Source organism: Capra hircus, chromosome 22, assembly GCF_001704415.2.
Source record: "Capra hircus breed San Clemente chromosome 22, ASM170441v1, whole genome shotgun sequence".
Lineage (NCBI taxonomy): Eukaryota > Metazoa > Chordata > Mammalia > Artiodactyla > Bovidae > Capra > Capra hircus.
Window position 1 is genome coordinate 45,262,786 of NC_030829.1, and position 17,153 is coordinate 45,279,938.

At 41.5% G+C, this 17,153-nt stretch overlaps 1 protein-coding gene across 7 annotated transcripts in view; it reads left to right on the plus strand.

Annotated features, from left to right (window-relative positions):
- The window catches only part of ERC2 (ELKS/RAB6-interacting/CAST family member 2), a 996,291-nt gene that overhangs the window by 790,104 nt on the left and 189,034 nt on the right, over positions 1-17,153 (plus strand). For all 7 annotated transcript variants that reach the window (XM_018038455.1, XM_018038458.1, XM_018038452.1 and 4 more), the window contains one exon: positions 7,452-7,586. In XM_018038455.1, the coding sequence (XP_017893944.1) occupies positions 7,452-7,586 (135 nt within the window). The remainder of the gene's footprint in view (positions 1-7,451; positions 7,587-17,153) is intronic.

The window sequence follows — 17,153 nt, forward strand, 5'->3', positions numbered from 1 at the left end:
CAGTTGTGTGATCTTGGGTAAGTTTCTTTATCTTTCTTATAAACACTACCACTGCCATTATGTATTTTACTTTTACTTTCCCTCTTTACTCATACAATCCAAAAGCATGTTTCTCAAACTTATCCCACAATCTCAACTCACAATATTGTTACAAAGAAGGAAAACAGAGCTATCATACTGAAAAGCCTTAGTTTCTTTACCTGTAAAGTGGGGATAATCACAGCCTCTATCAGGGATGATAGTGAGGATTCCCTCTTGGTTTTTAGGAGCTACCATGTGCTCGCCACCATTAAAGATTTTGAATATGCCTTTCTCCACCACTAGCCTGCATCAGAGCTTTGCTGGGACTGATGAGAAGAGATGGCAACAGCAAAGTGCTGTGGTTGGCACAGAGCAAGAGCTAGGAAAGTCTGTTATTGTTCTTGGTATTCACAGGAGGCTCTGTCTCACAGTGCCAGTCTTCTTTCTGCTACTATTAAGGATCTTTATATCATTAGCAAAGTATATAAAGCTCTTTCTCTGGTCCCATGGTCTGCACTGGCTGGTAGCAGAGCAGAGGTGATGATGGTCTCAGCTATACTATCTGTCCAGAACCCTTTGGGGAATTCCTCAGGTTCCTAAAGTGATGGCAGGACACAGTTGATTAGAATAATCTCCCTCCCTTGCTTTTAGAAGAAAAAAAGAAAAGAAAAACTATACCAAAAAAAAAGTACAACAAGAAATATGAACAGGAGACTAGCATCTATCTGTTCATGTGGAGTTTCATTCATGCGAAAGGCATTCTTTCCTCTCTTGCCTCCACTAAGGGACTAGAACGCTGGTTATTTATCAGTCACCTCACTCCCTCATAGACTGGGGTTTTTCCCTAAGGGCATGAACTTTTGTCTGCCCTGTTCCCTGGCCAGACCTACATGAGTGACCAGGGGAGGACCTCAGGCAAGGAGAAGTGCAGGGGCTTGCGGCAGGCTGACAGCAACACGTCCAGGACTGACCATCCAGTCTGTGAGTGACCTCTGGGGCTGGACGAGAGGATATGGGAGGGGCACTGACTTCCCTATAACAATTAAAAATGAAATAAAATAAGGGCACTCAATGACTAGGTACAAAAATAGCAGCCAAACTGTCCATGGTGACTACTAATTTTCTGTCTATAAATAAGAGCTGAGGGAAGCAGCTTCAGCAAGGTTGGGAGGAAGAGTCTCATCAGTGTCCTGTTTGGCTACGGATGGATGGCAGGACTGATGAGCTAAACAAGCGGGAGGAGATCAGACCAGTTTTCAAGGCAGGACTAATGCTGCAGCAGTAGTTTGTGTAGATATTTATAAATGCATAGATGTCCAGAGGCTAGCCCAGTTTCCCAAAGATGGCGTGATTTGCTGTGAGTGAGCATATGGCTATGGCTCTTCTAAAATTCCTTCCAAAACCCCAAGTTGATGAGTTCTTCTGAGAAATAAGATAGCGAATTACCATCTCAAATATTTTTCCTACTCTCTTCACATCCAGTAAAGGAATGAAGAAAATAACACATACACAGACGTCATGGTTTTTTAAAAATTTATTTTTAGTATGTTTATTATTTAATTGATTTCTTAATTTATTTTTTAATTGGTCATGTTGATGTACATACCGTATTTTGAGTTCCAGTTCCCCTCATTGGCCTGCTTTTCCTCTCGTGATGATGAGGGTGAGTTTGTCATTCTGGGTGAGAATCTCCCCAGTTCACTCTTCCTTATAGCTGTGTCCACACCAACTCTCACATCTTAGCTCAGAGGTCATCTGACCCATGGAGCCTTATCTGATATCCAGCCCTTAGCTAGAATGGATTTCTCCTGCCTCCAGACACTCAAGTAAACCAAGCCTCTCTCCTTGTTTTTCTTCTTCTCCTGTGTTACAGCCCATCCTGTAATTCCTCATATATTTATCTTTGCTTTGTTACATGCATCTGGCCTGGGACCTTTCCATTCATAAACAGCTATAGGACTCTGGAGTCAGAAACCTGGGTTTAAGTCCTGTTTCTGTACTCACTAGCTAAGCAATCATGGGCTTGGTTTCCTCGTCTGTAAAAGGTGGCAATGAATGTGTTCTACTCAGACGCTTAGCCTGACATGAAATTGCTCTAGTCTTAAGGCTGTAGGAGTTTGATGAGAGTTGACTGAATTTCTATGCAGGGTCCACAGTAGAAGGCATTCCATCAGTGATTCTCACTTACTCCCATAAGGTTCCCTAATGCTGAATACTCCCCTAATAGCTTCTTCATCCCCCCACTTCATTCTGTCCTGCAAGAGTGACCCAAGCATTGGAACCCAGACCCCACTCACTTATGATTCACTGCTGTGTGGGCCTCTGGATGTTCTGGAAATCCCTTCCCTTCTCACTGCTCAGTTGTTGCTCAGTTAAAGTTTATTCATCTTTAACTCAGAGACAGGAACTATTGACCTTGCTCTGATTTCACAGAAAGAAGGCCGATAGAAGAGTTCTGGACTATTTCGAATTTCCCTGGCAGGAAAGAGGCAGAAAAGAAAACCTGAGAGGAGAAAGTGTAATTGCTAGTATGGTATTATCTCCATATCCCATAGCAACAAATTTGTTATATATTTTTTTCTTATTTAAACCATATTCATGAAGGTTTTATTGTTAAGTTGATCCAGATGACTGATCAAAGCATAGTTCGTTATTGCCACCTTGCTAAAATATTTTTAAAGGCAGTTTTAATATTACACTTTTATAGCTACATATTGCTATTAAGCTATTGAGTCTATTACTAGTCAATCAAGGATTTTCATTTTGTTTCAAGAGCTCCTTGGATAAACTCTTCAGAAATGTCAAGAGCAGTGGAGTCTATGGCACCTTTTCACAGATGGTGTTCATCAAGGATCTTAGTTAATAGATACAGTTTCAGTTTTCCATGGTTGACTTTTGGTGCTAATGAAAGTATTCTAAAGATTCCTGCTCTTCCAAAGGCTAGAATATAGTAAGGAAATGAACCTCATGACACCCCCACTCTCTTTATTCTTAATGATGTAACTACCCAAAGACATGAAGTATTTCAGTAGGTCCATTTTATTCAAGAACAGAATATTTCTCAAACAAGAACAACTTGACTTTTGTAACAGTTCCAGAACTGTACATTTATCCTGCTCTCTCATGTCCAAGAACAACAACAACCAAAAACAAAGGCATGATGGGGAAAGTTAAACTACCACATGAGAGTTACATACTCAACTGATTCATCATAGATGCTAATTCTGTATTTTTTCTTTTTATCTTTTCCAAATAGCCAGTATCCTTTCCATTCATTCCGTCATACACTTACACATTTATTCAACATACATTTACCTTTTATATATCAGACTGTCTTAGGTGATGAATCCAAGGGTAATTCCCACTTAGCACTTTCCCTTAAGAGAATTTCAACCTAGTGGCAGAGAAAGCCAAGAAAGAATGCAGTTATTTACCATTCATAGAGACAAGTGCTGTGATGGAAGTAGTAGAATTCTGGGGAAGGCAGTAGAAGGGCACTTAATCTCTTCCAAGGTGGACTTAAGGAAGGTGGCTCTGGAGGTGATAATGTCAGAGCTAAGACTAGAAGAACTGATGGTTATAACCAAGGTAGAAGAAGAGGATAAAAGGCATGACAGGAGCAGAGGGCAGCATGTCCCAGGGCAGGGGAGGGGAAGGTGGGATGCTGGGAGGTGAACAGCAGTTACCTAACAAGAGCTTCATAAGCTCTGCCAGAGATGGGGCTCTTTCCTGGGGACAGTGTGGAGTCTCTGGGAAGCTGAAGCCAGGTAGTAACAGAGGTCTGATGTCACTCTGACTACAGATCATGTTTGGCTGGAGGCAAGAGTGCAGCAGGAAAGCTGTTAGGAACCTATTGCCCCAGAGAAATAAGGTGGCGTCTGGAAGAAAGAGGAAGTAGAAAATGAAATCTGATTAGATTTGTCTCAGCAGTCATGACATAATATAATAAAACAAATATAACACAGCCAAAGGTGAACGTGTCAGGTCAGCAGTTTGGTAAACTCTGAAAAGGAAATAAAAACGGGCTTTCATAAATTACTAAATGAGGCCATTAGTTCCCAAGAGCAGTGCAGTGGAAAGCCATCTCGCTCCAACTCTGTATTAGCTTTCCTGGAATTTCACTTTTGGTTATCCAGAAGATGTGCTGTCTAAGGCTTTGTGGTGGGCACCTTGTATATCTGATGGCTACAGGGATGTGAACCATTACACATGGAATCATCTGATGAACATGTTTGAAATTATTTGAGCAAGTATTATCCTTGTTCCAATCCTTAAAATTTTTCTGCAATTTTTCTTCCTTCCACCTTTAGGGAGTGTTTATTCATAGCTTCCTAGCCTTATAGACCATTCTTGGCATGTTAGGAAACCAGTATAATTGGGTGGAGATAAGGACAGGTAGTGTAGATTGAAAAAACATTAAGAGCTCCATTTCTAATTTAATAATTAAGTGAGCAGGATCAGTCAAACGTTTTTACGGAAGGGAAAAGTAGAAACCAGCCTGTAAGCAATCGGTCACAGTTTAGGGGATATGCTACAAGCTAGATAAATAAAAATGGTCTAAAGTATCAGGCTAAACTCTCATTTTTCATCTCATTTCACACTCTTCTCTTCCAGCCCAGACTAATCAAAAGAAGCCTCTTCCGCTCACAATTGCTGTGTGTACATTTCCCCCAGATCTGGTATTCACATGAACAACGTGGTTTATTTATATTTCAGCACCAAATTGGAAAGATGACATCATTCATTTACAGTCTTTATCCCATGACATGCCTATTCTCCAACACCTCATTTCAGCAGACACATTTAGGACCGCATATAGCATCTTGTTTAGCTTGTACATTCTTTTATGGGATACAGTTCAAAGGTAGGGAGCTTTAAGCTTGTCACTGGTAAGAAAATAATCTCATAAAATCACAGGAGCTTCCCCAAAGGATAAGGACATTATGATGTTTACAATAGCAGGGTTATTATTTGTTCATTTAGGCTTCATCACTCATTCTTGGGTGAGTCCCTTTCTTCTTGACCACAGCAGATCTTATAACTCCCTTCAGACTTTCGGAATTCTTTTAGAAGAAACAATTCCAGACTTATTAGATCGTGAGTTCAAAACTGCAGGCTCCTGACGATACTGGAATTTTAGGTGTGAACACGACATTTCACAATCTCATGCACGAGTACAGGCCAGTAGGGGAGTCTCAGCATTTGGTCGGCAACAGCTCCACTGGCTGCTCTTTCTCACAACATATAACGTGTCCGTTGGGTCTTCTGACACTTTAAGTGGACACGTGAAGGCTGGAAATGCTATCAGCTGCCAGAGGTTGCCTGGGATTTTTTTTTTTTTTTTTTTTTAGGTGGCTCTTTCCCTCTATTTTTATTGTCTTTATCCATATACTTGCATTTTTTAAAAATGTCCACTCTGGGGCCTTTCAAATATTGTACACATTTAAAAAACTGGAGTGAAAAAATCATGAGACATCCTCTGTCCTACAGAACTGAAATGTGAAGTCAGTTTCCAAAACTTAACAAAACCAACACATTTATGAGAAAGCTATTTCTACCTGTTCAGCTGTTTGCCTTTTTTTGCTAGCAACATGGCAAAGAGAAAGGCCTCAAGATTGAGAACTGGAAGGTCCAGAATATCTCCATGTTCTTTGTCAAGAGAGAGACAGAAAATCTATGCCTTGATTTTCCAGCTATAAATGAGGATAATAATAATTCACCCCAGGAAAGTTCTGAAGATAAATTAGATCATACATGAAGAACACTACAAGAAGAGACTGCTAGGTCCAGCATTGTTATATGAGTATTGTTTATGCTACATACTAAAATTCCAACTGTCTGAATGCTCTGCCAGACTCTGACTTTCAGCTCTCTTGAAGTGTTGATGGCTCATTGTCATGAACCACCAGTGGGGCTGTTATGGCAACTCACGAGATGTCCTCAATTCTTAATGACCTTCCCTGGCTGAAGACAGTTGGGTTGCTCACCTTTAGAATGACAGTGGCCCTCAAAATTATGGCCTCTTCTTTCTTTGAGTCACTTGTTACAGCAACATGTATAATGTTGTCTGTATCTACTTGGCCCTGTGTTAGATGCTGGAGAGAGACTGCTGAAAGACGCAGCCTCAAGCTTACTGACAAATGGACAGACGAATCCGTGGTTAGAGAGGTGTGGTAAGCATGAGGTACATGTCACCCGGTCTCAAGGGTGGGGTCAGGAAAAGGCTGTGCATTAGCCTGACACAGAAACTAGAGGCAGGGAAAGGTGGCTGAGGCAGCTGTCACAAACAGAGCGAACAACATGTATTAAGAAGGAGAAGAGTCTTCCAGTAAACAGTGACAATAGTTCAATAGTAGCATGACTTTTATTTCAAGCCCATTATGTACCAGATCCTGGACTGACTTGAAATCCACTCTCTTCACAATACTTTCTCCTCACAACAACCCCAGGGAAGAGATTCTATTACTCCCATTTGAAAGTTGAGGAAATTGGGGCATAGAAATAGTTAACTCTCAAAAGACCATGTAGCCAGTGAAGAGGTGGTTGAACCCAGTTGGCCTTATCGCCAAGCCCACACTTGGAGTCTCTGCATTTCCCGGCTTTCTGAGCTGCATATTTTTATCTGCCTTTCTCCATGGACTTCAGGCAGTTTTGTGGATTCTGTGACCTTTGTTAGCTCAATTGATCATTGGTCTCTTTCTTGCCCTGCATAATAAAACCATATAGTCCTGTAGCCCTTGGAGTTTAACTCTGACACTTAGTTGCCTCATGTGACAAACATAGCAAGGAGTAAAATTAGAGTGGCTAACTCTTCTCCATCAACTTCGCTTTCTTTGCCTTCATTTCCCTAAAGAACGATATTAGTTAAAATGTCCTCAGAGAGCTGTTGCCCTAGAAGTCATCCTAGCAACAAACCAGCCCCATCAGTAGTTTTGTGGTTGGCAGCCTTTTGGTGGGCTTCTCTGCCTTGTCTTGCAGGACGACTGTTGTCTGTAGCTCTCTGTCTCCTTCCAGGTCTTTCCCATCTTTTCCTCCAGGGCTTCCTTCTGTTGCTTGCTCTAGAGCGTAAGATGTGATGGTTGGCAGTATGTTATTGCAAGCTTACTATGGATCTGTGTGATCGCTTGATAACACAAAGCACTTTAGCATGTGTCCATTTATTGGCATTTAAATCATGTGGGGGAAGTACACTTATGTCTATGAATGGCTCTCTGACAACATAGCAGATTCAGTGATGTGACAGAACCTCTGTCACCAAAGCTAATGGAATGGTGTGTTCTTTATTAAGTTTCCATCGAACTAAAAGTGAAAATCTCTGTTCCTAAAAAAAGAATAATGGGAGCCCTACAGGTGTTGTAATTGTGCCCTGACGCTCTCGGGCTGGTCTTCCAGCTCCTGATGGAATCTTCCCTGGTTTGTGTTCCGTGCAGACCCAAAACAGAATGAAGCTGATGGCGGACAACTACGATGAGGACCACCACCATTACCACCACCACCATCACCACCACCACCACCGGTCCCCTGGGAGGTCGCAGCATTCCAATCACAGGCCCTCTCCTGACCAGGTCAGTGTCATTGCTGCTTACCTCTAAGACCCCTTTTACCCTTTGGATATTTTAAGATAAAATAAATAATCCTCAAGAAATAATAAACAGCATAAAGTGATATGTTCTTTGAACTGAAACTAATAGCTTTGGTATTTATTTCCATCACTCAAGGAATCTAAATGTTTTCCTTTCTCCTTCCTCTTTAAGGTTTTGTCTGTTCTTGTTTATGTTATGCGTTTTCTTTCCTCTTCTCCTTTCTTTTTCATAGATATGTAGTCTGTTGCTGGCACAGTATTAATGGTGGGTTACTTTGGAATGTTGTTTTCAGAGTTTTAAGAGAAAGCACTTTGTTTCCATGAGCTTGGCAATCAGAGAAGCCGTGAGTTTGCTGAGCACTGTCCTAGAAAATCCCTTAGTGATGCAAATTAAAAGTGGGGTAAAACTACATGAAAAGAGATGAGTTTTGCTTGCATTTTAGCAAGTGAAGTCAAGGCGTCCGGTTTATTTGATCTGGACTCTATTTTCTCGCTTACCTGAGTAAACAAGTGAAGAGATGGCTTGAAAAAAACACAGTTCTCCAGCAGTTTTCAGTGATATTCACCTTCACCCGTCAAATGCAAAGACTGTTTACATGTTTAGTATTAAAATTCTTGAAGGGAAATTTTATGGAAATTATGGGATTAAATATAAATTAGCAGGATATCATAGTCAATATTAATAGTGTTTCCTTTTTTATCTTACTGTGACCTTTTTAAAAAGTAGTGTAACTTATACAATAAATTTCAAGAGAGGTGAGGTCATAGGTAATAGAATGGAATCATCTGAATGCCTTTGTTATATATTTCTAAATAGTGAGGAGCGAGAGGTGTGTGAGGAGGGGTTTCACTATTTATAAGAGGAAGGGGTGCTTACTGACTTCCTAAAATTTTTTCAGATAACTCTGTTTCCTTTTTACCTCATGTTACTAGCATCCTGTAGGAGAAGTTTAGATTCCAAGTCTCCAGGAATTTTACTAGGAAGTGGTACAATTCCAGAGGGTGCTATTTATATAGCTCACAACATAAGACATACCCCGTGGAACTGTGCACTAAGGCAGCTCCAATCAGAGCGATCCTCACCCCCAGCTTGGCCCTGTCCTTGTCCTGGGAAACATTTGCCCTCAGAGTCCTCAACCCTGGAAAGGATATTCACACAGGACATCTTAGTTTCTGAAGCTAAGTGCAAAAAGGCACCAGTTTATGTCATTAACTCTCAAAAAGGGTTCTCAGTTTGGAAATCAGCGAAGTAGAAAGTGAGATTGATTTTATGTCATTTTCTTGAATGTCTGGTTTTGGTTTAATTTGGTTTTATTTAGTCAGTTATCATCCCTCACATCACATCCCTCACCATCACTACTTTCCCAAATTCACCTACCCCAGTGTACCTGGCATCCTGCTAATTCATTCTCATTCTTGCCCTTTGCTCCTTGATCTTCTGCCTTGGGAAATGAGTGTAAGATTTTCTTGGTACTAGAGACCACCCTGGACTTGCCCCCAGAGAAACCGAAACAGAGAACACTATAGCGACAGAAAAAAGGATCTGGACCCAAACTGGGGGAGTGGGTCACACAAGCACCTGCTGAAATGACAGTCTTGTTTCATCACTGAGACACATACACTAATGTGTCATGCTAGAAACACAGTACCAGTTCAAATTTATCTGCCTTGTGAATGCTATATTTTCATTTTTTTTATAAAAGATAGCCTCTAGATACTTTTCTAGAGCTCTTTAATCATTAAACTAGAATACTTGCCTGTTTGGTTGACTTCTGTTTCTTGACAGACACTAGTGATTGTTATAAGACAGAGATCATTGCTCCGATGTGGTGCCCTCCACAGAAGAGTTAGCATTCCTTGAGAAGTGTCCAGCTACCGCACGTGGTCAGGACCTCTTGTACATTGCCAATTATTAGGAAGGTGGTGATGACCTTCCACTTTCACATTCTCCATCTCAGTAAGTACTGTAAGCAACCCATTAACGTAGAGGCAGAGAGGGTCATCCTCTTCCTCAGAGGAAAAATCCACCGAGACGAGGAGGCCCTCAAGAGCTGGGAGTCCTTTGCTCATTCAGCCGAGGCTTGGAACACCTATCCCATGATGGCCACTTTGCTGGGCTTAGGTAAGGGAATAATAGATAATAGCCTTATATTCAAGTAGTTTGCTGTCTGGTTTTGAGCAAAAATCTGATGTCTCATTCATTTCTGTTCAGGATAATGTCAGTCAGAACAAGACAGATAACAGGCAGTTTTAACTTAATTAGGGGGCCCATGACTTAGGACCTGCAGTGGGGTTCACTGTGAAAGTGAAATATCATTCATCAGAAGGATAGCTTTTGTGACTTTAAATTGGAGTCAGCATGGCCGTAATGCTCCCTTGTTGTATTTTTTCAGTCAGAGAAGGAGACTCAAGTTGGGAGCCCTCATAGGAGGAGGTTGACTCCAGAGATGGAGCTGGCAAGACCTCCCTGGGCTGGTTAACCTTTCTGACCAGGTATTCCTGCTCCTGGACAATGATGTCTCCCCCTGTGTGGGATATGGAGATTCATATTCACCAACTCGTGTATCAGTTTGTGCATCATTATAAATCTACATCCCAGTCGTGACAGTCATTGAAAGGCTGGGAAGTCTTTCCCAGTTGATTGCAAAAGCGACACATAATTGTGTAAGCATATATACTAACATATATGGAGTGGAGCTACTTCTTAGGGGACAGTGACAGCTTTATATCAGCACGTGGCAACATTAGAGGCTGAATAACGGATTGATTTGGATGAGATTTGAACTAAGTGTTCATGATGTACCCCTACTAAATGAACCGACTTAAAGGAGAAAGGTCTCTTTGAGGGATTCCTGATCCCCTTCCCATGAATCTTTTAGCCCTAACTTTCCTGTGGCCATGAGCGTTGACCACCTATACCTTGTAGAAGAGGAGCTCCAAAGTGTTGACATTAACTTTTGAGCTTTATTAAGAGGTCAGAGCACATGAAAGTGAAGAAGAAAAAAAAAAAAATCAGCCCTTTGCTACTTTCCCAGAGAAACTCATTTTTCCTTAGGAAACTCAATTTAACTATTGCCAGGTACTTGCAGAGTTAGATTCTTTTTCCACTTCTTCCCTGACCCTCTCTCTTTTACTATGATTTTGCTTTCTCCTTGGGAGAAACTGAATCCAAGGATTATAAGTCTAGACTAGCCTTTCCCAGAGTAACTTTTGGAACATTAGTCCCATGAGGAAGGTTTGAAACAAAGAATCAGTGGGCAAAGAATTTGCGGAAAGTGTTGCATATTATAACATAATCTTGGAGAGTCTTGGTGCAATTAAGAGATCAAAGGATCCATAAAGTCATGTAAAAAAGCAAGTTCTCCAGTTTTATTTAACCCAGCACTTCCCAGACTTACTTGCTCATGGAATCTTTTTTCTTCTTCTTTTCAAGTAGCATCTGTGCTCTGAGGAATACTGTCCTCAGAGTATCAGGTGTAGGAAAAGACTACCCAGCTTAAAACATGGCTGATCCAGTGCCCACTGGTGTTGTACATCAAAAGATAGACTTTTGAGGCAAATTTTCCTTATGGTTTAATAGCAGAAAATGAGAGTGTTCACCTCTTAGGATACTTTTTTATTTCAAGACAATGACATCTGAGAATGAGTTATACCACCAAAAAAATCAATTGATTGCAGTTAAAGGAACCATCATAAAAATGAGGAGCCAAGAAAGTGAGAATAATCATACATGCACATCTCTTCAGGGATTGAAAATACATGTGATAAGGGGAAGGAAATATGGAGAATATGTAAGAGAATTCAGTGGGGTGTGTCAGTCCAACAAACTAGACCCCCACCCAAGAAAGGAGCAGTTAATAGTTTGTGACCTATGACCATAGTCATTGAATATGTTCAAGTACAACATTCAGAGAAGTCTCAGTAACGCGTTAAGAAACCTTTCAAACCAAGAAGTGGGCACGCAAGCAGATAAGAACTATTTCCCATGACACAGGCTGCTGGTGAGCTCTGAGAAATAATTAAGACCAAAAACTTAGTTGTACCTGCTGGAGACATGTTAGTGGTTTTATTTTTAGTAAGGTTACCAAGACCGATTTTAGAAAAGCTAAGTGGAAACTCAACTTCTCCCAAATGCCCTCTGGACCTGCCATCATCACTATCTGTTATTTTTAAGTAGCATCTTTCCTTGCCTTATCCAGGATGCCAAGATTTTTTACTTATTTTCCCAGGCATTGTGTAACTTTTATAGTCATAGTTCATTAGTCTCCTTCCAGTGGCTCCCCAGTATGGGCCAACCCATGGATAAGAAAAGCATGGCATCAGAGTGAGCACCACACTTCAGATGACTCAAAACACCAGACTCGCTCAGGTTGCCCTTTGGCTTCTGGAACTTCCACTACTGTGCTTGGGTTGGATGTTGGGTCTTTAAAGGCCTGGATCTTACTTCTTTTTGGTGCAAAATGTACCTCCAATTGTTAAAGCATCTGGCACTCTGATTCTAATTTGTGGGGACCTAACTGACAAAAACCTAAACATTTTTTGTGTGTGTTGGAACCCCAGAATATGTGGTCACTTTCAAAGCCCAGAACTTGTTTCTCCTCTCTCTGGCTCTTTCTTTGAATATAAATGCTCACTCACTCACAGGAGTTGGAAAGGTCAAGGAATTTGTACTACCTTGAAGACTTTCAGATCCCAATTAGAGTTTAAATTTCACATTTTGCTTATAGAAATCTTACTTGTAAAGGATGGCTACAGAGTCCAGGAGCATGGAGGCATAACACTTATTAAATTTATTATGGGAATTTTTGATTGAATTTTATGTCATATTCATACTCTCTGTTACATATTCCAAAGCATAGTTGTACCTGTCTGGCTCATAGTAGGCACTCGATAAATGTCTGTTGAATGAGTTCTTCCTGTAGTACCTCTGGGAAATAAGAAGGGCAGATGGAACTATCCCCATTACACAGATAAGAACACTGGAGCTCAGAGAGGCTGATATCTATTCAGAATCACATACCTGCAAATGAACAGGCCCCAGAGAAGGGTCTGTATCTCTGAATGCTGTCCCCGGGGCAAACCTCCTTGGATGTCAGTATGGATCTATTTATATAACCATGTGTACTAAATATGGTTTAATTACAGTATCAACTTCCTCTAAATGCAAATGTGCATTTTCAGTTTCCTGTCCAGTTGTAGTATATTTTATCTCATTTTGGTTTAGTTTTCAAATTTGAATTAGAATTTCATCACATCGGTTCTCTTTCCATTTGCCCCAGCTTTCATCAGCATTATCTCCATTCTTCTGTTTGTGATATTCACTTCATTTTCCCCCATCCCCCCTGCCTTTTACTTTTCTCCATACCTGCTATCACTGTGCCAGTGACAATGTGGCTTCTTACAGCTCTCCCACTGCCCTCGAGGCACCAGAGTGAGGATCTCAAGGAGTAGAGTGCCTGGCATAGAGAGGGAGAGAAATCGCTCTGGGTTATAGTGGGCCCTGGGCGGTGGATCACCAGGATCCACATTCCTTTGCTCGCTCACCCATGAGCCTGTGTACACACAAGGCCCGGGACCAGTCAGGCCCCCAGAGCAGAGTTAGAGGGTGCTTCCCTTGGCTCGAGGCTGCCATCGGACCAGCCAGGGCTCCTGGAGGGCTTTCAGGTAGTGGCCTCATTGTGACAGAGCTGCGTTAGATATTGTACATCCTCCACTTCAGGGTGTCCACTCTCCTTATCTCTTTCTAGAAAATTGATCACCCTAATCCTAAATGTTACTGACCCCACTTGACGGTTTCCAGAATCCACCTGCAAATGTAAATAGTGGCTTTGGGTCCCTTCTCTGCCACTCCTGTTTACTCTGTGGTCCCAGCATGTGTTGGCTCTCAGCTGAAACATGAGTTTGTACCGCTGAACACATTTCAGAGCACTGAATGTCTACTGCCATTTTCTGCTGAAAATTCCCATTGATTATGCTTGAGACACGTACTGTTTTCCCATAAGCTGCCAAATACCTTGTTCGCTAGAGAACCCAGACATAGACTTGGCTTTCTTTTCAAATTAGTGGTCATGGGGTCAATATACAGGTTATATTTTAAGATACAACAAAATTATCCCAGTGATCTCACCCATGCGGACTGCACCTATGCTCTGCTTCAGAGAGGCTGCAGCACTCGCTACCTTGGTTTTGACATTTCTGGTCTCGAAACATGTCCCCTCTACCCTCTTCTTACAGACAGAAGAGACATAAGGTAGAGTTAGATTCAGAAACAAAAATGAGCTTCTTGCTCTCTCACCCTCGCACCTCTGTCCATACTACACACACCTGAGCTTCCAGACTGAATTAGTCTGTATCCTGGAGAGCATTCCTGCAGAGGGGAAATTCCAGCCAGCAGGTCCTTACTGAGATATGGCTGGAGAAAGGCAACAACATTTCCAAGCCGCATGAGTTTCTTGGTCCCAGATCTGTCTTGTAAGCATCCCCACCCTTGCTGCTTTTCTCCTCTTCTTCTCCCTCCCAAGCGCTTGGATTTTATGTTTGGGAACAGGGCTTCGTAGAGTCTCACTGTCCACCCAGAGAAGGAAGCAGTCACAGCAGCCCCTCCCCGGGCCCTGTTACTTCTCAGAGACCCGACTCCAGGCCTCTGGATTCCCCACTCGCCCTTTCTGTGAGATGCCGGATGGGCTTCTGTGATTGATGCCCTGCTTTCCTTGCACTTTCACCAGCAGATTAGCCAAAGTGCAGCCCTTTGAATTCTAACAAACAGACGAGGGGTTTAACTTGCTCCATTGCCCCCAGAAGATGGATTCTGTGTATAGAGTTGTTATTCCTAGCTTTTGCTTAGGGAGGAAAAAAAAAAGAATTTATTTTATGTTTTGAGGTTAAATGAATGTGGGATAAATGTATACATAGTGTCCTGTGTGTATATATGTATGTATAGCTACATGTCAGACGAACCGAGGACTTTTCCACATATGGAAGAATTTCTCAAGATCATGTTTAACTAGAAATTTCTCTCCCTAACTTCCCCTGTGTGAGTGTTTGAATTTTCATTATATATACATATATGTGCTTGTGTGTGTAAATACATTTTCATGTTTCCTACGTAGAAGAAAAATTGACTCCTATGTATCATAATTTGCTAAAGTATAGTTTCAGGACAACCAAAAAGAAATTTGTTCCCCATGACGGTAACCTAATAAGAGAAGTTACGTGTCACAGGCTTTTAGTATCGGTTTCCCATCCAAGTTAGTATGTCTGAAGCTTGACTAAACAAGAGACGATAGAGGTGCTTTGCATTGCAAATCTAATTTCATGGCCCACTTCTTGGAAGAAGGCTTTGGGTTTTGGCTTCAAGTAGGGATGAAGCCTTCAAATTCAAAACCTATGAAGAAACGTCTTGTTGGGCTAATGTTTATTGAATGGGAGAAGGGTCCAAAGATTTCAACTGTTCCTGCTCTTGGGCCAGTCCTCTCCACATGGGAGTCAGAGAAATCCTGGAATGCATCTTGAACTATATCTTATGATCCACTTGCCTCTTTTCTTTTTCTAAACAGTTAATTTTCACAAGTGAAAATATAATTGACCCTTACCATTGTATCAATTTGAGATATACGACATATGATTTGGTATATGGATATATTGTGAAATGATTACCAGGACAAGTTTAGTTAACATCCTTCACCACACATTGTTACAAATTGTTTTTTCTTGTGCTTACTTGCCCCTTTTCAGATGCTCCTTTTATCACAAGTAGATGCTGTGTTTAAAACTCAACAGATTTTTTTTTTTCAAGTAAATGAAGTAGAAAGATAGCTAGATGTCATTTTTTTTTAACCCCTCAAAGAATACCCCGAATCCCCAAAGCTACTAAAACACAAGCCAAAAGGAATATGTGATTTCTCACCACTGGGAAATAAAGGTGGTAGTTTATTTGTTTGTTTGGTTTAAGAGCAGAGGCTCTGGAATGACCCTGTCAGGGCTCTTTGTGAGGCCACAGGTAGGAAAGAAATGAGGACAAATGTCTGCACTGCTGTGGGAGGTACTTACCTGCTCCTTCCTTACTAGCTGTTCTGTGCTCACCCAACCGTTTCAGTCACAGGAGAGGAAGGGAGGTGGGGTGACACAGCTCTTAGGAAAGCTGGCTGTGCAGATGAGCAAGTTACTGCCAAAGCTGTGTAATCTGGGTGTGATGTTAACTCCTTACATGTAAGCACGCAAGGGCACGATTTGATAAACCCTGGCAGGTAGGGTCTTCATATCTGGGGAAAAAGACAGAGCTGCTTAATGCATCAGGATCCTCCTCTTAGAAAAGGGTTTTTCCTTAAAGGCAATTTGAGCCTATTGAAGATTTCAGTCTTACTCTATTTTGGATAAAGTTGTTTTTCTCCCCTTTCACTGATTCCTCTTAGTTTTAAACCTTGTGTGCAGTATTAGGGTTTCATTAAGAGATTTGTTGCAGCATCCTTTGAGTCAACAGGGGTTTTCAGACACAGTCTACCCTCCCCAGCTTGTAGATGTAACTCATCTTGGCATCGCGGAAGGGTTGATTCCTTTTCAACTTGCTGCTTTAATCCGGTCACATTTGTCTAAGAGGCAGCTCTTTAGCTCCCCCATTGAAAGGGGGTGGCCAACTTTGAAAGGTCTGGAAGCAGGGAAATCCATTTTCTCTTGCTAAACACCATTGCCTTTTTTTTTCTTGAACTGATGTAATAAGGGTCATGTTGGACTTCCATGCCCCAGGCACTTGCAGCACTCAGAAGATAAGGAACCACAGAAAAGAGAATTGAAAACATTCTTTAAACGTAAATGCACGCACAGTGTCAAGGGGCTAGGGAATTCGGTTGCCCACTAGCCAGATTCTGCAAACTACTGTATTTGTGGAACAATATCATTTGAAAAATTGTTTCAGCATCTGTATTTTAATGACAGGTATAAACCATAGCTTTGAATAGCCCAGAGATGTTAAAATAACTAAGGATGGTTTAACACACTGTCTGATCCTTTTTTACATACACCCTTTTGCCTTTGGTCTTAGCACAATATCAAATAAATTGTAATAGTGACAACCTATGAAATGCCACCAACAAGGGCGGTGTGCCCAGTTATATTTGTATACATTTTTAAGGTCTACAAGTCAGGTTAATTTACATTCTCCAGTTTAATTCACACAGTAGCCCTGTGAAGTATCAGGGCCTTCTGATTCTTTTTTCTTTCTGAGGCACTTGAGGACATGAAAAGTCGAGGGGCTAGGGGATTTGGTTGCCCCCTAGCCAGGAAACAGCAGAGTCAGAATCATGCTAAAAAACACAATTTTCACTCTGTTTAACAAAGCCAAGCGTTAATGACTGATGGATGAGGGAGTGAAAATAAAGCCTGTCTCCACCCCACCCCTTTTTTATGGCTATCTGGCAATGGCTCAGCTTTTAGCAGATGTTGACTTTGGGCTCTGAAAATATATTCTTGGCCAGTATACAACCTTCCAGCATTTTTATCTTCAGCTGGGTATCTTGTATCTTTCAGCTGAGAGAGCTGGCACCATGCACTAAAG